Source organism: Nannobrachium achirus (assembly GCF_963921795.1).
Source record: "Nannobrachium achirus genome assembly, chromosome: 22".
NCBI lineage: Eukaryota > Metazoa > Chordata > Actinopteri > Myctophiformes > Myctophidae > Nannobrachium > Nannobrachium achirus.
Window position 1 is genome coordinate 4,594,821 of NC_137829.1, and position 22,483 is coordinate 4,617,303.

The 22,483-nt window shown below is 42.6% G+C and overlaps 1 protein-coding gene across 2 annotated transcripts in view; it reads left to right on the forward strand.

Moving 5' to 3' along the window:
• Positions 1 to 22,483, forward strand: part of pikfyve (phosphoinositide kinase, FYVE finger containing) — a 41,795-nt gene that overhangs the window by 2,998 nt on the left and 16,314 nt on the right. Inside the window, exons 2-21 of one of the 2 annotated variants that reach the window (XM_080753323.1) lie at positions 27 to 223; positions 4,921 to 5,088; positions 6,945 to 7,054; positions 8,306 to 8,477; positions 8,730 to 8,937; positions 12,109 to 12,135; positions 12,454 to 12,543; positions 13,065 to 13,221; positions 13,761 to 13,918; positions 14,142 to 14,253; positions 14,356 to 14,500; positions 14,826 to 14,990; positions 15,126 to 15,188; positions 15,286 to 15,415; positions 15,713 to 15,893; positions 16,066 to 16,140; positions 18,237 to 18,344; positions 19,092 to 19,235; positions 19,991 to 20,117; positions 20,812 to 21,689. In XM_080753323.1, coding sequence (XP_080609449.1) covers positions 40 to 223; positions 4,921 to 5,088; positions 6,945 to 7,054; positions 8,306 to 8,477; positions 8,730 to 8,937; positions 12,109 to 12,135; positions 12,454 to 12,543; positions 13,065 to 13,221; positions 13,761 to 13,918; positions 14,142 to 14,253; positions 14,356 to 14,500; positions 14,826 to 14,990; positions 15,126 to 15,188; positions 15,286 to 15,415; positions 15,713 to 15,893; positions 16,066 to 16,140; positions 18,237 to 18,344; positions 19,092 to 19,235; positions 19,991 to 20,117; positions 20,812 to 21,689 — 3,402 coding nt within the window. In that variant the 5' untranslated portion in view covers positions 27 to 39. The remainder of the gene's footprint in view (positions 1 to 26; positions 224 to 4,920; positions 5,089 to 6,944; positions 7,055 to 8,305; positions 8,478 to 8,729; positions 8,938 to 12,108; positions 12,136 to 12,453; positions 12,544 to 13,064; positions 13,222 to 13,760; positions 13,919 to 14,141; positions 14,254 to 14,355; positions 14,501 to 14,825; positions 14,991 to 15,125; positions 15,189 to 15,285; positions 15,416 to 15,712; positions 15,894 to 16,065; positions 16,141 to 18,236; positions 18,345 to 19,091; positions 19,236 to 19,990; positions 20,118 to 20,811; positions 21,690 to 22,483) is intronic. The other variant, XM_080753324.1, reaches the window with a different exon arrangement.

Sequence of the window (22,483 nt, forward strand, 5' to 3'; positions counted from 1 at the left end):
CTAATATGTTGTTGAATCGCCCCCAGGACTAGCAGTGACATGGCTGCAGATGACAAGTCGTCCTCTTCGTCCTCTACTGAGTGGAGCGTAGAGCCGCCTGTCCTGTCTCCCGCCAGTCCCTCCCACCTGACGCATTTCAAGCCATTAACACCAGAGCAGGATGAGCCACCACTGCGCTCAGCATACAGCTCCTTTGTCAACCTGTTCCGCTTCCACAACAAAGGTAAGGGATGCACACACACACACACACACACACACACACACACGCGCATACACTAGGGGTGTGAAAGAATATTCGATATTCGAATATTCGTTCGAATGTTAACAATAAAAGAATATTCGAAAGTAAAAAATTGAGCTTCGAATTAATTTATATTTAATTAAAACAAATCTACCGCACTTCTCGCGAGATTCTGGGCGCATGGAACGTTAAAAGGTGGCTGGTCTCGCAAGGCAGAAGTCTCCATTCGCTGCTGCAAAAGTGGGCTGATCTACAAGTCCACAATACGTCGCTGATCCAATACGTTGTGGGCTTGTAAATTAAGGGTGCCTATTTAGCGACACCGTCATACAGCGAAGAATAAACCTCCAGCTGCTTAACTTTCCCTTCACACTGTCACTGAGTGGAGAGATGCACTCGTCCGCCTCGCAGTGCACACACAGTGCTTTTAAACTGGCTCACGTTGATTCAGAATGATTAACGAGTCAAGCTGAAACGGTCGACTCATTTGGTAGTGACGGGAAGGCATACAACGAGACTTCTCCACCGAAAACACAATATAAAAAAGCATGGATTTCTTCTCTCACCGAGTCAATCTCCCCGCACGCAGCCACGGTAACGGTAAAACTCCCTCCGTCACTCACACTGCTCTTGTAGACTACCTAATTTGGTTCACCTAATTTGGTTCAAACCAAAACATAATCCATTGGTGTGATTATAATTGCTCATTTCATGTCGTGGCTGTTCCAACTCAATCACAGCTGCTGTGACGCTTTGCAACGACGATCCGATTCTGCTCTTGCTTTTACCAACGCAGGCACGTGCACACATACATCAAACATACATTAACAGAGAATTGTCCACCAAAAGGCCCTTTTAGAAATGTCAGCCCCTGCCTCTCTTAACTCATTGCATGCCAGGCCCGATAGTCCCGAGATTATTTCAATGTCTTTCCCTGCCAGGCCCGATAGTCCCGAGAATTTCCGCCATTTTGAAAAAAAAAAAAAAAATCAAAAAAAATTTTTTTTTGGACCCCAAAAAATGTAGTAGGCATGATAGAAATCGCGAAATTGCATGTTTAACCTCCATAGCAACCCCATCTATCAAACATGGCAGCCATCTTTGTTTACATTTTAGGAAAACATAATGGCTTGTATCTCATGAATGCCTGAACGGATTTCCATTCGGATTTTTTTGTTTGAAAGCTGTGAGCAATGTGGACACACGTGGTGCATTATCTAGGCATGGGTGTGCATGATCCGTGCACTATGAATTACATGGAAGTCTATGGAGACCAGAGGCACCATAGAGTACGAAGGTATTGTTAAATGGCGGGGAATGTGTTAACATTCTTTGCACGTCCCTGACCAACGCGGACCTGCACACAGTAAAGCGATAGAAGCGACTGTCTAGAATAAACAGCTTCGAAGTGCGAATGCTTCGAATATTCGAATTTATTCGAATCAACGGTGGATTTTGAAGGGAATATTTGAATGCCATTTTTGGCAAATTTTGACAGCCAAGCTGGTGATGTGAACTAAGCCACATCCATTTTATCCAGTAATTCTTGCCTTCTGCTGGAGGTTGAACCACAATAGAAAATATGGGTAGTATACGTTAGAGCCCTGCAAGCCCGCCGGGACCCGACCAGGGCCCGGCCCGGCCCGCCAAAAACGGGCCGGACGGGCTCGTTTCTGAAACTCACCAACGGGCCTAGGGCCGGTCCGGGCTCAGAACCATGCTCGGAACATTTCGCGCTGTGAATTTCACACATGACGTCTCTGTGTGCGGCTGTGCGCATAGCTAGAATGGAGAGTGTGATTGAGACAGCAGCTGCCTCGCATAGCCTATAGTCTTCTAGGCTATGGGTTCTATCTGTATCTATAGCAACACGGCTCGGATTGGTCGTGACATGAGTACATTAGCCAATGGGCGCGACGAGCCGACTCAGCCGAGGGCTTTACGGCTTTTCTTCTGTCACACACTCACACAAACTCAGCAAGAATAGAAAATTAGGAGCACTATACTGTAGATTCACCCATTTTACAGTCATTTCTCAAATAAATCGCCCTGTAATGATTCCCCGACCTCCCGTATCCGTTCATTACGGAATGCGTCTTTACTCTTTAGTAGGCTAACTGGACGATACTCCGTATTTTACGAGATAGCTTGTAACCACGGCAAGCCGACAATAATATCAATCAATGTCTAATTTTCTGCTGTGAGGATATACATAACAAACGGTGGGTGGAGGAAGATTTCTTACTTGTGTTGTGATGTAGACTGACTTATTTCTTTTAATCAGAGCGCAAGACGAGCACAGCTAGAGGGATGTACATAAGTCTCCCAGTCTCCGTCCTCTCTGACCATAGTTTTCGTCGGAAAGTTTCGACTTTCTGACGTGCGTGCAGCTTTCCGAACTCAAATTAGGAGTAATCCTTTTCAGAAGTTGCAAGAGATGTCATTTTGTAGTTGAACCAGACCTTTCCGATGCAAATTTCGGTGGTCTGTGACAGTATGGACTCCCCTTGACTCCCCCTGAGAGCTGCGCGCAGCAGTGAAAGCCACGCACGGAAATAATTAATTAAATAATACGGTGACGGGCTTACGGGCCGGGCCGGGCTCGTTTCTGAAACTCACCAACGGGCTTGGGGCCGGGCCGGGCCTTAATTCCACGGGCCCGGGCCGAGCCGGGCCCCACTTTTCAGGCCCGTGCAGGGCTCTAGTATACGTGGATTAAACAAAAGTGAAGGAAATTGTCAAAAATATGTATTTATATCAAATTGCGTTTCTATCTGTTTTAAGTGAAAGGTCATCATTGTATTAGTTAATTTTGTCATTAATCAAGTAAGAAGCTTCTAAGAAGCTTGTATAATATGCCATTTGGTTAATTTATCTAAATCTGAAAGTGGAAAAAAATACATAAAAGCTTGCTGTTGGTCATGTTTCTCAATTGCATCCAAGTGATTTGTCGGAAAAAGGGAGACTTGGAATCTTACCAAAGTCATGTCAGCTTATAAGACTGCAGTTGCACTGTTGGAGAAGGCTCCGGGAGCCGGTCTGCCTGCCACGTGACTCGTCATGTGTGTGGATTCCTGTGCTGCTACTCTAGGGACACCCCCCAGTGTTCAGAGGTTTTGAACTCTGTCTCTGGGCTATGTTGTCTTTCAGAAATTCCTTCATGTGATGTGATTACAAGTGGGATGTCCTCTTCTTATTTTTACATTCATTTGATTACAGGGAGACAGAAATGTTGCAAAAATGAGATAACTGTGTTTATTTTCCTTTTATGTGTTCTGTAGAGCAGTGTTTCCTTTTTGGCCTCTGTAGCTCTTTCTCTGATATCTACAAATACACTCTTTACCTGACTATAACATTCTGCTTATAAAACTGCAAGAGAAAACTATTACTTGCATCTGATGCTATTAAAGGACAACTTTGTTTTTTTACAACAAGGGTTCATATTTTAGATTGTAATTAGAGAAAAGAAAAAGTGAGTGTTAAACTGTTTTCATTTGCTTCGTTCTATTGTTTTATTGCGTTTACCGTGTTAAAATGTGGGGCATGCGTACGCATGGGGGCATGGGTACAAGTGGCTAATTATGTCTTTTTAGACACAATAAGCCAGCAGTTTCTTTATTGCTATTTAACACTTCTAGCCCCCATAAGTCACATCCAAACATGAAAGGTTGCGTTGTATCTTGGGAATGTGCTTATTCTGTGTAAAATGACATATTTAGCCACTTGTACGCATGCCCCCAACCACTGAAATAAGAATCTCTAAAACAATAGAAAGAAGTAAATGAAATAATTTTAACACTCATCTTTTATATTCTTTAATTACAATCTAAAATATGAACCCTTGTTGTAAAAAACTAAAGTTGTCCTTTAAAATAGATCAAATGAACTTCCTCTGCAATGACCCGAGGGACTGAAGGAAGTGGAAATTGATCAGTGTCAGTGATTTTGAGTTTGAGACACTTTTGTTTTCCAGTGGAGTTCTTTTCTACTTCCAGATGACACCTTCTTTTATCTATTATGATCCTGTCCTGGTGAAATAGACCAAACAGCAAACAACAAGTTCTTTCCTTGTTTGTGTTTTTCCTCCTGATTTAGGTTCAAGTGAAGGTGAATAAAGACCTTGCAATATCATTATGGTCTGGGGAGGAGTGTTATCAATATATCAGGGGTGCCCACACTTTTTTTTTTACTTGAGAGCTACTTTTAAAATGACCTGCTCAACATGATCTACCCACCCGAAAAAAAGGACCCGAACGGGCTTTGGAATAGTGGCAATGTCATTACATAGCCTATACCGGTAATACAAGCTCACGCTTTGTCTTGAAATGAGAAATAGTGGGGGGAAAAGACTTCATTCCATTCTGTATGGAAGTGGTAAGTTTTCTGGTTCTTTGTAATGCTACTGACTCTTGAACAAAGCATTGCATTGCATTGGAGGGGATGCCTAGACGCCATGAAGGACAGGCCCTTCTTGATGTCAATCAATCAAGTCACCTCTTTATATTTAAATTATATATTTTTAAGGGCATGTCATGTGATCTACCTGCTCACCCTTGGTGATCTACTGGTAGATCACGATCTACCTTTTGGGCACCCCTGCAATATATAGATAATCTACTCTTCTCTCTGATTCTGTTTCTGTATCTGTCTCTCTCATTCTGATCTTCTTGTGTCTGTAGAAGAGGGGCGTCCTCCCTCGGCAGGTTCAGAAAAGCCGGATTCTGGGTCGTCGTCCCCACAAAGAGACAGGAGTAGCTGGTCCTCCAGCCCCACCCCCTCTACTCACAGCTCTGGCTCATACCGCAAACAACACCCCGAGCATCTCCGACGCACCTCCACCGTTTCAGGTAACACAACTAACAACTTCAACCTTAACTTTGCCACATCACAATTTTACAGGTATAGAGTAGTGGGTGAAATATCGTACAAGCTCCCATCACAAACACACTGAGACGCACGCACACACACACAAACCAGGGTTCCCATTTTCAAAGAAAACCTGTAAGGGGAAAAAAAGATCTAGTCTGATAGGAAAAGTATTTTTTTTCTGGGTTCATAGAAGTAAAAATGGAAAGAGTCATGCATTTTAATAGGATCTAGGTATCTTTCAAGGAATTATCACCATAATAACAGTTAATACAAGTGATTGCTTCATCAGTCAAGATATACAGTAATTGAAATTATGATATGTCATGAAACAATCACTGGCATTTGATCACTAGCATTGTGGTGGGACTCGGGAGTGCACACACACACACACACACACACACACACACACACACACACACACACACACACACACCCACACACGCACGCACGCACGCACGCACGCACACACACACACACACACACACACACACACACACACACACACACACACACACACACAGTTTTCATTTAATTATATAGCATTATAATTAGTTGGTCTTTCCATTTTGACCAACTTGTTTGCAGGGCCCTCCAAAAGGGCCAATCTGGGTTCTTTCATATTTGATGATGCAATACCTGTAACTGGAAACTTTGACCCTTTATTTACTTAGAAGTCTCTCAAATGGAACCAATCAGTGATAACATACTGTCTTAGTAGACACAAGCCAGGCAGCTCTAGCTGCAATAGAAGGTTAGCTGCCCTAGGTTGTGATGTGAATGCCTCCCTGGACTGGATCATACATTTGACGTTACCAACCATAGGATTGCATTGGTTACCCTGTCACTGAGGTAGGAAACAACAGCCCTATTCCAAAACACTATATCATAATACGACTCTAAATGGCTAGAAGTTTGCTATGGGCATTCAATATCTGTAACATAGTCATTTTGAAAGGAACACGTTTTAATGCTAAAACTGAAAAGTCTGTCTAAAAGTGTAATAATTCTGACACCATCTACAGTCAATTACTGAACTTCTAGTGTTTCATAGGCTTTTGTGCTATCTGTAATTTGAAAGGTCTCTCTTTTCAAATGGAATATATCTGATTTTGGAATCAAACTAAAAAAATAATGTGTCTAGAATGTCTCGTTTGTTACACCATGTGATCCACTCTAATATTCTTTGGTTATTGCTTTTCATGACAACAGTAAGTATCTTATGCTTCTTTGAAGTCATGGAGGTTTGAAAAATATGTTTCACCATTGAAAAAGGCAGAACATGAATGGAAACGCCATGGCATACTGTAACATACATTCTCATGTCTTTTCTGATTACAGTGGATTGGCCAGGTGAGGCTCCTCTGTGTGTGTGGTTTGCTAATTATACTTTTTAACTACTTGGTCTCACAGAATAGCCTAATACCAATACATGTGCATGTGAGTGTGTTTTGCAATGTGTGAGTGGTAATTTACTTTGTACATTTGCAAGGGAGTGCTTTCTACTGGTCACCGAGATGTTCAAAGTGGTAATAATGCCTGGAAAGATGTTTGTGATAAATCATTTAATTCTATACGAATGACAACTGTTTTGTCGTTTCTTGCCTAATCAATTTGGTCACATTCAACACTAATTAGAATGTAGTTGTTGCATTGTCAATTCTTTTTTTCTGTTAATTATTTTTATATTGGTTTTTCATTTAACTGAGATAATTGACAATGTGGCAACATTGATTTTTTTTAGATAAAGAAGTCATGCATTGTCTTAGTTATTTTGTGTGTGTGTGTGTGTGCGTGTGTGTGCGTGTGCGCGCGCACGTTGTTTTTGTTTTCTTAGAAGGGCGCAGGAAATCTGAAACCCCTCTGGGAAGTCATGACCCTCGGACAGCTGTGCAACTCCGTACGGCTCTGAAGAGGCTAAAGGAAATCATGGAGGGAAAGAGCCAGGTATGAAATCAAACACTCCCCATGTAAAAATCAAACATGTGTCTCTAAGTTTTGCCTGACCCTTAAAATGTTCCTTACACCACTGTTTGCCAAACAGTGGGTCGGGACCCATTTGTGGTTCACAGAATCTTTTTTTATGGTTTCCTACATTTTTTTTTTTATAATTATTTAAAAACATTTTCAAAAAGCATTCCCAAAAAAGCTACATTCTTCATGATTAAAAACGGTAATTAAAAAGTAGTTTCACGAATAAATAATATAAAAATCTAAGAAATTCTATAAATTAGAAAACTAATTTCTACTTTCTACTAAGTACTATTTTCTTACTATAGTGATATTTTCACTTGTTTGGTTCCCGGGCAAATTTCTAATTTCTCTTTTGGATCACGGGCAAAAAAGTTTGAGAACAACTGCTTTACACCACCTACTTGACCTAAAGCGATATCTGTTTTTAAAGTTGCATGTTTTTGGAGCTGTGTGCAGCTCCCTATACGTGGCTGTGTGGGTCTGTCTGTGTGTCTGTCTGTCTGTGTGTCTGTGTGTCTGTGTGTGTGTATGTAGCCTGACTTCGGCGCGTAACTAGTGCCGCACCATTTACGCCACTCGCGCAATATATACATCAAAATGTGCGGCTCGGCCGGGAATGGTGTTCTTTTACCTTTCGTTCCGATCCGCCTTACCATGCCGACGTAATCGGCAAAAAACGACGCTTAATTGTCCCCATTGACTTATAATGGGACAATGCAAGAAATCACTTTCAAGTATTTTTCTCTCGTAAACCATAGGAGCTACAGTTTCAAACCTCGGAGAGGAGATTCATAATGATTTTAAGAATGAATCGAAAAATAATTACATCACTCGGCCTCATGGTGGCGCTATAACGGCCCACTTTACGTTTTGCCCCGTAACTCTTGAACCGTGGATCGGAAAATTAAAATTCTTTTTTCCCTGGATTCCTTGGGTCAAGACGCATCTCCCCATATAGGCCACGCCCATTTGCGCCAGGATAGATTTTCCGCCATCTTGAATTTTCTCCAAAACACACCTTTTGCTCCTTTTCCTACATATTTTCTTCAAATGTCACAAAAATCGGTACACATGATCTACACACACACACACACACACACACAGCTCCACTTCACACGGGTGTGATTTTTTGATGTTTCCCACCATTGTATTCAAAGCCTGTGGCTCGTGACTATGAGGTCAGTGCAAAGAGACAGTGCTTTGTGGTGCTTTATTGTCCACTAGGACAGCGATCTGAAGCAGTACTGGATGCCAGACAGCCAGTGTAAGGAGTGTTACGACTGTAACGAGAAGTTCACTACCTTCCGCCGCCGACATCATTGCAGACTGTGTGGCCAGATCTTCTGCAGCCGTTGCTGCAACCAGGAAATCCCTGGAAAGTCCATGGGCTACACGGGTGAGTGCTGCTTGAGGGGGAAGCTACAATCTGGGACTTATGTTAATGAATAAAACGTTAACTTGAGCCTGTGGCGTTCAACAGGAGCTCAGTTCACACACACAGAGACACGCACGCGTGCGCGTCGTTCGTGCATAAGACAACAAAATATTTTATACTATAACATTGTATTAGTATACTTAATATTTTCCATCCTGCCCCTCCCTTCTCCCTTCTCCCTCTCCCTATCTCTTTCTCTGTGTGTGCATGTAGGAGACTTGCGGGCATGTACCTACTGTCGTAAAATAGCACTAAGCTATGCCCATTCTGCTGACTCTGGCTGCATTGGAGAGGACCTGAGTGCTCTGTCGGACTCTCCCTGTTCTGTGTGTGTGTTGGAGCCCAGCGAGCCACGGACCCCTGTGGGAGGACGCAAGGCCAGCAGGAACATCTTCCTAGAGGAAGACCTGGCCTGGCAGAGGTGAACGCAAGCTTACATATTTAGGTCTGAATGGAAATTTGGAATTATTTTGGGACACTGTTAAAACCAGTGGAAAAAAGCAAACTCAGATCAATGTCTAAATCAGTTAACTGAAACGTAAAAGTTTATAGTCTCATGTGCATAACTGTAGTCCTGGGTTTCTAGAAAGTGGCATATACGTTTCCTGTTCCAGTTCAATTTCCCATAGCTTCATTTAATCAGCTAGGTATGTATCAGAACACATTTACTGCCATGGACGATCTTGTCAGTTCAGGGTTTTCAGTGATTATGCTAGAGGGCGCTCTGCAACCATTGTATGAATTGTGCCAGGTTGCTAGGCGACAGATACAACCGGAAATTACATCATCCCAAAATGTTTGGCCCCATTCACTTCCAGGTTATTGGATATTGAAAAAAATCCATTTATCTCTGATTCTTTTCCCAGATTGCGTTTTGGGTCAAAACAAGCTTTTTGCTACTGACCCTAACTAAGGAATGCATTAGGGGTGGGCAATATAATCGATATGGCAATACATTTCGATAGTTTATTTGCCAATACTGTATCGATACTTCGGGCAGTAGTATCGCGATACTTTGAGGAAAATAAAATATGTTCCCATGCATAGGAACCAATGGTAGAAGTTCGGTCCTGACACTCAGCTGCCTCTAGATGTTGCTGTACTATAGTAGCTACTTCCCCTTCAGTGAGTGAGGTCTCTCATAAAATGCCTGCGAACGACGGAAACAACAACATTAGAGCAGCGCCTTTGGCTTTTAAAGCTGATATATCGCAATAGTATCGTATCGCAAAGATTCGCAATATATCCTGATACTATTGCATCGCGACCCAAGTATCGTGATACGTATTGCATCGCGAGATTCTTGCCAATATCCACCCCTAGCATCATCCCGGAATCCCAGATACGTCTTTTTTCTTTTTTTTGCCTCCTTCTAGAAACTTGGAGCTACAGTTATGCACATAGACTATGTTTGTCAGCCCTCCACTGCCAGTAGCCGGCAGTGGAGGGCTATCGCTTGCACTAGTGACTCCTACAGGTTGGGGTGCCTGTTCAGGATGTTGTGTTGCTCTGCACACCTTACACCTCCCAGGCCAAACTCCTTACTGTCCGGTAAAAAGAAGCGGCTGGCCACTTCATGTGTGACTTCATCGGGAAGAGACGTAGTTGTCTATACCCTACCCAAGAGAAACGGTAGTAGGGCTGGGCAATATGGACTAGAATACCACAATATGTTTGACCAAATAGATATTGGTATTGTGACAAATTTTACGGGTGACTGTTGGTGCTTTCACAAATATTTAGACGATGGGTTTTTTGATGAATAATTATTAGTACTGCCTATATAATAGCTAAGCGGGTATAAGCAAATAATAGAACAACTAGAACAGTCAGTTGATTTCACTAAATGATATCACTTTACTTTGAATGCAGCCGTTAAATCCCTTTTTGACAAATTACGATATGAAAGATCCCAGAGGAGATCTAATCTCATATCACAGTATCAATATAATATTGCTATATTGCCTAGCCCTAAAGTAACAGGGACTAAACACATGGGGAATTGGCAATGGGGGGGGGGGGGGGGGGGGGTCTCTCTGGTGAGTATACTTGGCATGCTGCATGTTTCATCCTGTGTGAATCCAAGCCTGCCTCCACTCCTCTACATCGGAATTGTAATATTTGCCTGTCCTGAATCCACCCTGCATGACAAACCATATTATTTAAAGTGATCCCTGACTAATACGACAAATATGCCTTAATACATTATAATTGTCCTCTATAACTACAATGCAAAATTAAAAACACCTCAATTATTTTATTTCTTCTAGAAATAGCTAATCTTTAACTCAATAGGGGAAATGCCTGTCGCAAGTTGATGATGTCATAAATGTCAAGTGTGATCTACCCCTATGGAATTTATGGCATGCATGTGAAAATAAAAACAAACTTAATACTTCCTATGGTTAATATGAGCATCAAATCAATATTTCAAATGTGTTTGTGTTTTGTTTTTTTGCACATGCATGCCATAAAAATTACACATGACATTTATGACATCATCAACTTGCGACAGGCATTTCCCCTACTGAGTGAAAGATTAGCTATTTCTAGAAGAAATACAATATTTAAGGTGTTTTTAATTTTACATTGTAGTTGTAGTAGGACAATTATAATGTATTAAGACATATTTGTCGTATTAGTCAGAGATCACTTTAAGTTACATCAGATTTGAGCTTATGGATGCACCATATTAGATTGTTATACAATTGATCCTTTTATTAGCATGCATGGTTTATATGTATTCACAGTATGTCAATTCCTTTCATGATTTAGATACACTAACCAATTTGCTGTTTTCCTACGCATGCATTTCTCCTTCCTTTCTTTTCCCCTCTCTGATTTATGGTATACTTGTTGAAATGTCTGCTATGCTTCCTTTCCGTTGTGTGCTACTTTTATTTGCTTGCTGTGCATAATTGTCAAGATTCAAGAATCAGGGTCAGTCATCAATGGCATGTTCAAATGATAACTTCCATTAAATCCCTTTGACAGTGGCCAATCTATTGCCTAAATGGGATGATCTAAACATTTAAAAGCCTTGAATTTATAAGAATATAAAAGGTTCTAGCAAGTGATTCCGACATTATTTGGTTCATGGCAGCAATTGCAGCTGAAAGAAGTCAAACCCTCAAGGAAATACGGAGAGAAGTATTTTAGACATACTGTATCCACTGAAGGCCTTATCAGTAATGAATCACTCACCAGAGTGCTTCATTTCTGATAAGGCCTTGATATGTGCCTACTACAACATTGTTTTTCAAGAGCACTCATTGAAGCCTCTCTCTCATGTAGTTTTCTTCAGTTGTTTTCCAGCCATTGATGGGGTTATGTTTTAATCACATTTACCATACTGTACATGCACAGAAGGGAGATCAACTGTAAAAGAATGTTAATCAACATTTCTGTGAGGTCTCATTTAACAGTGCTGCTTCCTGCTTGTATTTTGTGCTGGTGTTTGTGAATGTAAGATAGCATTGGTGTCCCTTTCACTGACAGCAATGTTACTCTCTGACTCAATCAATGTGCACCTTCTACTTGTTTCTCTTTTAACCTGTCTCAAAGAAAATCTTTTTCCTCTCTCCTGGCATAGAAAAACTCCTATTGGGATGAGAAAGAAGTGAGTCTCGCTACCTGTTCTTTTGTTTTCTTCACATCTGTTTTCGGCTTTAGCTTCCTGTAAATGGAGTCTGATGTATTTTATCTTTACATACATTTGTATTCAGTATACTGTACATCTTATTGACATTACACACTGTACCTTTAAATACAGCTGGTAACGAGGGGAGTGAAATGATCACAGTTGCTAAAGGTTAAGTGTGTGTGTGTGTGTGTGTGTGTGTGTGTGTGTGTGTGTGTGTGTGTGTGTGTGTGTGTGTGTGTGTGTGTGTGTGTGTGTGTGCGTGCGCGTGCGTGTGCTTGTGCGTGTGCGCGCTAGCTTGATTCATCAGGAGTCACAGAACAGTGGCCTCAGCTCAAGATTGTCAACATTACAAGAAGACGTAGGCAAATCACCTGCTAGGAAGAGGTCAGTTGCTTCTCTTAGTAGTAGATTCCAGCTTGATTCAGCATTCGCTGGGTTTAGCGGTCAGCAGTTAACTCATTCGCTGCTTTTTAAAAATCTCTTTGAAGTTCCAGGATGCCACAAGTCTCCATAGACTTCCATGTAATTCATAGTGCACGGATCATGCACGCCCATGCCTAGATCATGCACCACGCTTGTGCACACTGTTCACAGCTTTCAAACAAAAACATCCGTTTGGAAATCCGTTCAGGCATTCATGTGATAGCAGCCATTATGTTTTCATCAAATGTAATGGCTGCCATGTTTGAAAGATGGGGTTGGTATGGGGGTCAAACATGCAATTTCGCGATTGCGATCATGCCTGGTAGATAGAAGGAGGTCCAAAAATATTCTTTGGAAAAAAGAAGAACATTTTATTTTTGCAAAAACAGCCCAAAACTCGGGAAACTCGGGCGTGGCATCCTGGACATATTCTGGACAGTTAAAAAAACAACAACTATCTCCTGTGTGATTTCCCCCTTCAGATCTGCCAGTGTGACCAATCTATCCCTAGACCGTTCTAGCTCCTCCAGGGTGCCGTCCTATGACAGTTCGGTTAGCCCACAGACCAGTCGTGCCATGTCGAGCACCAAGACGGGCACCAAGCAGGACCACAGCGAGGAGGAGAGAAAGATCCTGCTGGTGATCAATCTCTGTTCTAGTTTATTTTAGGAAATCTGAAATAGATGCTTGCACGTATAAATTGAAAGATGTAGCAGAAATCTAATGGAGTTAAAGTCCCTTATTTGGGATATGATTATGCATTATATTACCATGCATTTAAGTGCCCTCATTTGTCGGAGATGTAACATAGCTGACATTTTACCAGTTTAACCCTGGCGTCCCAATTCTGGGCATGTCGTCATAGGAGACCATTGAGCAAAAATAGGCAAACATTTGGCAGAAATAGCAGATCTACAAGCTCACAATTGATCCGGTAGATTGTCTTTTAGTGTAGAGGGGGGAAAAGAAGGGAATATACTGTATGTACAGTAATTTTAGAAAACATTTTCAGATTTTCTTTTCTATGAAAGCCAAAGGTGTAAGCTATCAAATAGTTTTGGAATTTTGTTTCTAGCTGCTACAGAGGTTGAGTAATACGCGTCTTCCAGAAAAACAGTGGGTCATTTTCAAATCGGACTTAGGCCTAAATGGGTTAATTATTGATGTATGACCACCAGGACTCATCCCAGCTGAAGGAACTGTGGAAGAAGATCTGCCACAACAACACAGGGATGGAGTTCCAGGACCACCGCTACTGGCTGAGGACCTACCCAAACTGCATTGTGGGGAAGGAGCTGGTCAACTGGCTGCTGAGGAGTGGCACCATCTCCACAAGGTACTACATCTCCTGGAAGCAGGTTCCATGAACATTTAGGTTTAGGTTTAGTATGCGCAAAGAGATGGAACTGGCCACTCCCGAGTCTGATTTAAGAGCAAAATGGCCGCCATGTGAATGTGCTGAATGAAAATGCTCCACTTCTCGAGACGAATTAAACTAAATCATGTCTTGTTCATCCTTTGCCCTCTGTTTTCCTGTCCTGTTCCCCTCTTTGATGCAGAGCCCAGGCTATAGCCATAGGCCAGGCATTGGTAGATGGACGCTGGCTGGACTGTGTCACTCACAATGACCAGCTGTTCAGGGATGAATACGCTCTCTACCGCCCACTCCAGGTAGTGTATTGAAAACATTGGGAATGGTGAAAAACACAAATCAATACTTTTTTAGGCAGCGTGCAAACCACATTGCCTCTGATTTCTTTTCCTGGTCCTCAGAGCACAGAGTTCTCAGAGACGCCGTCTCCAGACAGCGACAGTGTCAACTCCGTGGAGGGACACTCAGAACCCTCCTGGTTCAAAGACATCAAGTTTGATGATAGCGACCCGGAGCAACTTGCAGATGACAACGATTACACCTCTAGTATGTATCACAGGTGGCAGGGTGTGAACATCTTTAACTGTGTTAGTAGAATACTAGCAGTAGACTTGGTCCTTAGGACTGGAGTTTATGAACACAGTAACATGTAACCTGATTAGGGGTTCACCTAACCTAGTCTTAGACTAGCTGTCTTTAATTTGGTTGTGCAGGATAAAATCCCAGCAGCCACCTGATGATTTCTGCTATGTCTCTCGCTCTCTCCCCCTTCTCTCTTCCCCTTTCTCTCTCTCTCTCTCTCTCTCTCTCTCTCTCTTGTGTCCTTTGTGCGCTCTCTCTCTTCTTTCTCTCTGGGGTTTCCTTTGCCCAGATTCAACCAGCCCCAGCAAGAGGACATCGGTCAGCAGTTTCCAGTCTGCTGTGGACAGCGACTCAGCAGCCTCCATCAACCTGAACATGGAACAAGATAACGTTAACTTCCACATCAAGAAGCAGTCCAAGTATCCCCATGTACCTCTGCCGCCCGAGCAGAGAGGTAAGTAGACGCACACATCATTCTCACAGTGAGAGGAAACTCTCATCTGCATGACAAATTAGCTTTTTGATACTTGTTGAAGTGAAACTATGTTTATATTCGATCATTCATCTCTGCATCTTTGTCTCCTGTCAGCTGAGTTTCTGGTGTCTGAGGACGGAGGACAGAGCATTTCCATCAGTGACGCATTCATCAAGGGTTTGGAATTCCCCACTTCCTCTTTTGACTTCATCAAAATTATATTGAATGTAAGAAGACTTTACGTTGACCAGGATAACACCGGCTCTCTCCACAGAATCTCTGTTTAACCGTCGCGTGGAGGAGAAGGCCAAAGAGATGCTGTTCACGCCGCTGGGTTGGCATCACAGTTCTCTGGACCAGCTCCGAGAGGAGAACGGAGAGAAGAAGGCCATGGAGCGACTGCTGTTAGTAGAGTCCCATGTTTAGCAACCATTGATTATCTTCTTATCGACTACTGTTGTTTTGATTAATTGAATGATCGAAAACCTTATTTTATACTTGATTGTTTGAAATATTTCACATTTCAGTCAGTCACTGACAAATATCAAATCTCCGGCTATCACAAGACTCCAGAATGTAACACTAGATGTTTGCTTCATTCCTTGAAGGACTGGAAAGTCTTAAGAACTTTCTCTATATGTATGAATGCTATTGATGCTTTAAAGCATCCTCCCATTCTCTCTGTCCCCCCCCACCTGCAGTTCGGCCAACCACAGCCACATGATGGCGCTACTGCAGCAGCTGCTTTACAGCGAGTCTTTGTCCCTGTCATGGAGAGACATCATCGTCCCTGTGGTCCGACAGGTGGTGCAGACCGTACGTCCCGACGTCCGCAGCTGTGATGATGACATGGACATCCGACAGCTGGTCCACATCAAGAAGGTAAAATAAATGCCATTTGTGTTATTACTGGTGAGACTGGATTCAGATCTCGCATGGCAAGAGATTTGGTATGGGGGGGGGGGGGGGGTGTTTGAATATACAGTAACAAGACTATTGGTTTTATGTGATATTGTAAATAACAGCTTAAATCTCCACTTTCTTTTGCCCGCAGATTCCTGGAGGGAAGAAGTTTGACTCGTCCGTGGTGAATGGTTTTGTTTGCACTAAGAACATTGCCCACAAGAAGGTACAGCAGGCCAAGCACCTATTTTCCCTGAAACAGAAATGTCTTAAACACTTAATCCTTGTATATTTTGTTGTACGATGAATTATGAAAATAGCTGATCTACAAGCTCACAACACAACTCGTTGTGAGCTTGTAGGATGCCGCATTTGTTATGTAAATCTACTCTTCTTAAAGCAGGCAGACATGTTTGCATGTACAGGGAATAGAGAAAGGGGCTCCTGTGTTGAGGGCCAGGGTCAATGTTACACAGCACAGATAAATACACAAAGTGTATATAATACACTCAAACATCCTCAAACGGTATGCAATGATCTGCGACAAAGTAATAGCTGACCCAATCTCACCTAAATGTTAACTCATTCGTAGTTAACGGCCGAGGAGCCCAAAGTTTTTTCTGTCTTTACTGCTGGCTTCTCCTACCTGTTAAAGCGGCCGCTAATCCAGTTCCCATCGTGCGTGATCGAACACTGCTATGCATCGTGTGTTCGCGTATTCCATCAGCTTCTCAAATCCTTTTTTTTTTTTTTTTCAATTGATCCATAAGTTCTCCGTCTGTAAGTTGCCGTGTTTACACAGAAAGCCAACGAATAGAGGATAGAGGACGGACAGCCGCTTCCGGTTTATGGTCTCAATGTTAACTGGTCCGCTCAATAATGTGTCCGTGTAGAAACCGATCACGGAGCATTAGTTCCGGCCTATTTTAGTTCCGCCTCGATAAAAAAAAATGTTTTTAAGTAAAGCTTATTAAATCTTCGGGTTCCTCGGGCATGGCAGGGAAGGGGTACAAAGGGGTATTTTTTTGGCAGAGGTTGAGTTAAAGACATGCAAACAAAAATGGGCAGTCAGAAAAGGGAAATCATGAGGGATACTCATTAAGGAGATTACAAATCCAAAATACAGTAACCCTATGAAAAGGGCAACTCTAAAAAGGAACATAGTTCCAGATAATTATTTAAAGGTCCTACACCATGCATTTAAAAATAATTTATATAACACTGTTTGTGTCCCAAAAACGTTTTTGAAAAGGTTTGAGGCTAAATTACCACTCCTGAATACAGAGCCCCTGTCATTTCTGCCTGGCTTTCAGAGCATTTTCAGCTGCAGTACCACCTTGTCCTGAGTGGGAGGACTGCGCTATTGAGCCAGTTTTGGCCCCACACTCCTCCCCACCTCCTGCTCAGCAGGCCTGCCCACCCCTCCCCAACCCTCTCCCAGCTCCTCCTGCCTCCTTCTCAGGCCTGCCCACCCCTCCCCAACCCTCTCCCAGCTCCTCCTGCCTCCTTCTCAGGCCTTGTGACATCACAAATCTGACCTTTCACAATCAGGACCGTTCTGAGACATGCTAACATAGATCTGCCCATAAACTGAGAAAGACACAATGGTCAGAAATAGGACTTTGTGAGGATATAAGTTGCTGGTGGGACACCAAGAAAATACATAAAAATTGGAAAAATGTAAATTCATGCCATGGTGTAGTCCCTTTAAACAATTTAATTTAAATAATTCAATTCCTCTCATTTAATCATTTAAACGAAAGATTTCATTGAGTTTGGAACATAAATCCAATAGGTCTACCCCTACAGTTACCGTATTGTAATGCTCCTGCCTAGGGTTGGTGGCTTTACTTTGTTCTTGCCACAAGCACCTCACTTGATGTGCTCGAGTACTCTCAAATTAAATGCAGAATAAAATGTCCCCTGTCGACCAAGCCAGGCACCTCGTGATGGGAAACACTGTATGCTTTACCATTTACTTCAACCTGGCACCGTTCAATTTCTATGCATCTCCTCCTTCATCCAAGTCAAAGTTGCTTTTTATACAATAGTCTTTCAGAAAGCAGTGAGATTGTCAGGTCAGCAATTTCAGAAACAATGGGTGACTATGTAATGGCATAGGCTTAGATTTATCTAATATCTCCCACCGTAAAAGTATTGAATATATCAATATAAGCAAGCAAAAAATAACACCCATAAGATCAAGGTATCAAAAGAAAGGAATGAATATAAAATAATATATGCTTATAAATGGTTTATGGTTTGTTAAACGAGTACTTGTTTGCTTTGTCTGACCTTTGCTGGGTTCCTCTCTGTGAGCAGATGAACTCGTACATCAAGAACCCCAAGATTCTGCTGCTCAAGTGTTCCATAGAGTACCTGTACAGAGAGGAGACAAAGTTCACCTGCCTTGACCCCATTGTGCTGCAGGTCAGTCAATCTGCCATCTTCTTGTTGTATGTTCTGACACAATAAGCATGTCACTACAGTGTCACACTAAAGAAGCCAAAATAGCTGATCTACAAGCTCAAAACACGCCACAATGTGACGCGTTGTGGCCTTATAGAACTGCCTTTTTTAGAAGAAGAAAAGTTAATGTGAAAGTTTGTCTGTTGGTTTCATACCACCGGCTGTCTGTCTGTCAGTCAGTCAGTCTGTCTGTCAGTCTGTCAGTCTATCCGTCACGTCAACCTTATTTCTCACATGCCCATCTTCTAGCACCAGCATCAGGCCGATTTTTGCTTAACACAATTTTGGATGGCAAATCACAACCTCCGCCCCCGATTTCTCACATGACCCTCTTCTAGCGGCACCATGAGGTTGCTTTTTGCAGACTCCATATCTCCGGCACTGTTGCCCCTATCCATGCCAAACTTTGCACACACACACTCCTTGGCTGGCAAACCACAACCTCCACCCCTCATTTCTTATATGCCCCTCTTCTAGCGCCACCATGAGGTTGCTGACCTGACGGTCGCTCTGATTAGGGAGTCTTACTGGTAAATATTGAACAATAGTTTTGGACATACAGGTTTCCACCAGACAGCGACGATATGCAGTATTTATGTATTTAGAAGGGAACTTCAATAATATAATTACAGATATCAATGAACCCTCTGCCCATTTCTGTGAACTTATACATGGATGAAAAATATGTGTCTGATTTCACTTCCTCAGGAGCGTGAGTTTCTGAAGAATTACGTTCAGCGTATTGCAGACGTGCGTCCCAACCTGGTGCTAGTGGAGAAAACGGTGTCTCGTATCGCTCAGGACATGCTGCTGGAGCAGCATGGCATCACGCTGGTCATCAATGTCAAATCTGTAAGTATAGCCTTCAGCTCTGAAGATAAAACATGAGAGATCTACCAATGCCTGGCCTATGGCTTTATCCAGGCACTCAAAGTTTAAAAATAGGTCTTCGTCACAGCCTTCACTCTGTGTTAATGGAACAAAAAAATATATTGATTTGAATAAAATAACAGATTTTGAGAAAGAAAGTTTGGTTTTGTCCTGTTGTCAATAGCAAAAATAGCAAACCTACAAGCTCACAGCGCATTGCATCAGGCATAAGCTTGTAGATCAGCTATTTTCACAACACCTTTGTACAACAAATTAGGATGTTCTCAGAAAAGTGGTTAATCAGACAGAACGATTTTGCCAATTATTATAAAAATCACACCCAGAGTGAAGTGAGCGGTGCAATTTAGTTAATTTCATAAGCGTGCCACGAAGCTTAGCCAGTGTGACCCTGGCTATATACAAACAGCTTTTTTACTGCATTCTTTTTCATCAATAGAAAATATAATCAAGAAAATAATTGCTAAGAAAATAATCAGTAGTTGAAGCCCTACTCTTTTTAGTTGATTATTAGGTAAAATCACGCAAAGCGGTACACAGTATGTCTAGCGTCATGTCATCAACATGGATCTGTCCCATTTAGCGCCACCATCAGGCCGATTTTTACATGCGACCGGAGAGTCTTACTGGTTATTAGATAATATATGATATCATTGTTGATTAATTCAGCTGTCTATGTTCTCTGTACTTCTGTCCCTCTGTGTTGTCTGCATATGCAGCAAGTCCTGGAAAGGGTGAGTCGTATGACCCAGGGAGACCTGGTGATGTCCATGGACCAGCTCCTCACCAAGCCTCGCCTGGGCACCTGTCACAAGTTCTACATGCAGCCCTTCACGCTTGCCAACAGTGAGTAGCACCTCTGCTCTCAACTACAGTATTTCCACAGTCAATGTGCATAATTCTTGCTCATGGTCCATTTAATTTGTTTTATTTAAAGGAGTAGTTCACCCCCAAAATGACTTTTTTTCTATTGATTAGTCATGTCATGGAGAGTAGAGTTCAATAATATTTTTTGGTTTTTGTCACATTCCTAAGACAAAAATTTTATTAGAGTAAATTTACCCCCATTCATTCCGGATGGTGACCCGTTTCGAAACGGGTCACCATCCGGAATGAATGGGGGTAAATTTATTGTTATCACATTTTTGTCTTAGGAATGCGACAAAAACCAAAAAACATTATTGAACTCTACTCTCCATGGCATGACTAATCAATAGAAAAAAAAATCATTTTGGGGGTGAACTACTCCTTTAAGGCAATTTTAGATGAAAGAGTGATGGCAAACTGAGCGCAGTTAGTATAATAGTAGTACACACAAAACACATGTTTTGCGGTTATTTGTTTGAAGCACTAGTCACCTACCACCCTGTGATCCATTTATCTTTCTATAATGTTATATTGCGTACATGTCATGTTGCCATCGCAACATATTAACTGTACATGGCATCATGTTGTCATGTCATGCTACACTAGGGTCTATCTGTTAACCAATCCAGTTAACATTCAGAATCGCTCATCCTGCATTGTTTACTCCTTTCAGATGAAGTAAAGACCTTGATGTTCTTCGAAGGCTGTCCCCCCCAGCTGGGCTGTACAATCAAGCTCCGAGGTGCAGCAGAGTACGAGCTGGCCAGGGTGAAAGACATCATCATGCTGATGGTATGTGTGGCCTACCACTCGCAGCTGGAGATCTCTTTCCTCATGGACGAGTTTGCCATGCCACCCAGTCTGACTCGGAGCACCTCCTTCCCTTGCCTGCTGGAGGGCCTCACAGCCGAGGAGGAGGGGGACGAAGAGAAGAAAGGGGGAGAGCGAGACGGGGAGAGCCTGGAGAAAACCCTAGTTTCTGGGGTTGGGTCGGAGGGTTCCACCCAAGACGGGGAGACGATGGTAGGGCAGCGGGACGGGGAAAGGCCTGCCTCGGAGTCTTCATCCAAGGATGACGATAAAGAGAGCCCACATGTGAAACTTAAGTCCAAGTCGTCTTTGTCTTCTCCTGTCCAAGGAGACGATGCCGGGGACACGGAGAACACCACCTCCACCCCAGTCTCTAGCCCTCCTCTGCTTGTCTCTCCTCCTTTCATTATGGATGAGGAGTCCCTTATAAGAGCATCGGAGGGGGATACAGGGGAAGAGGGGAGCCTAAGGAAAGGGGAGTCGCTAAATTCGGAGGAGGCAGAGGGCTCTGAGACGCCCCCTCCCAGGTTGTTCCGGGACCCCCTGCAGGACGACACAGGGCTCTTTGTGGCAGAGCAGGTGGCCTCGTCCGATGACCGGCTGAAGACCATCTCAGCTGTCTTCAAACAGGAGCTGAAGGACATCATCTTGTGCATCTCTCCGTTCATCACCTTCAGAGACCCGTTCCTCCTCACCACCCCTGGCCTCCGCTGCCCCAGCAGGGACTACTTCCCAGAGCAGGTACTCACCTGTTCCATTTATTATTATTATTATTATATCAATGCTGACAGGTGGAAACCTTGTATATCTAAAACAGTGGTTTTCAACCTTTTTCACATCAAGGTCCTTTATTTGTTCGGCATTTGAGCCACGGACGACCGTTTGATGATTTCAGACCCAAAATGTAGAATATTTTGTTATCGCTGGAAACGATTTTGTCCACAATTCCATGCTATATGTATTGATGTTGGTACCATTAGGAGAGATAACAGTCAATTAAAATAACAATTCTTCTACATTCTTCTATAATTCTTCTACACTCTAATTGTGTAGACTTCTTGTAAAGGTAATGGAGATGTTTAACAATAATTTAACTCTTGAGAGCGTAAAATGAAACCACATGAAACCGTAAGGGTCCATTTACGGGTCCATTTGGTTTCATTTTACGCTCTCAATAGTAAAGGATATATAAGGGTCTATTTGGTTAGCAACTCTAACATCATTTAGCCACCTGGAACCCCCTCAAGGACCACTGGTTGGAAACCACTGATCTAAAACCATACATTTTCAGTAAAAGAAAAGGGGGGGGGGGGGGTGGATTCAATGTAGTTATTATTTAGTCACAAGCTTTTGTTAATACTTAAAGGGGAATACCACTAATTTTCAACATTAAGATATGTAATTAACTAATTTACTGTCTTTTAAAACATCGACTGAAGGGGTTAACCGCCACGTTGTCCTTACCTTTTAACGTGGGCGCGTGCGTGCACATCGCGCACAATCTGTGCACGGATCATGTACCAGGCGTGTGTACA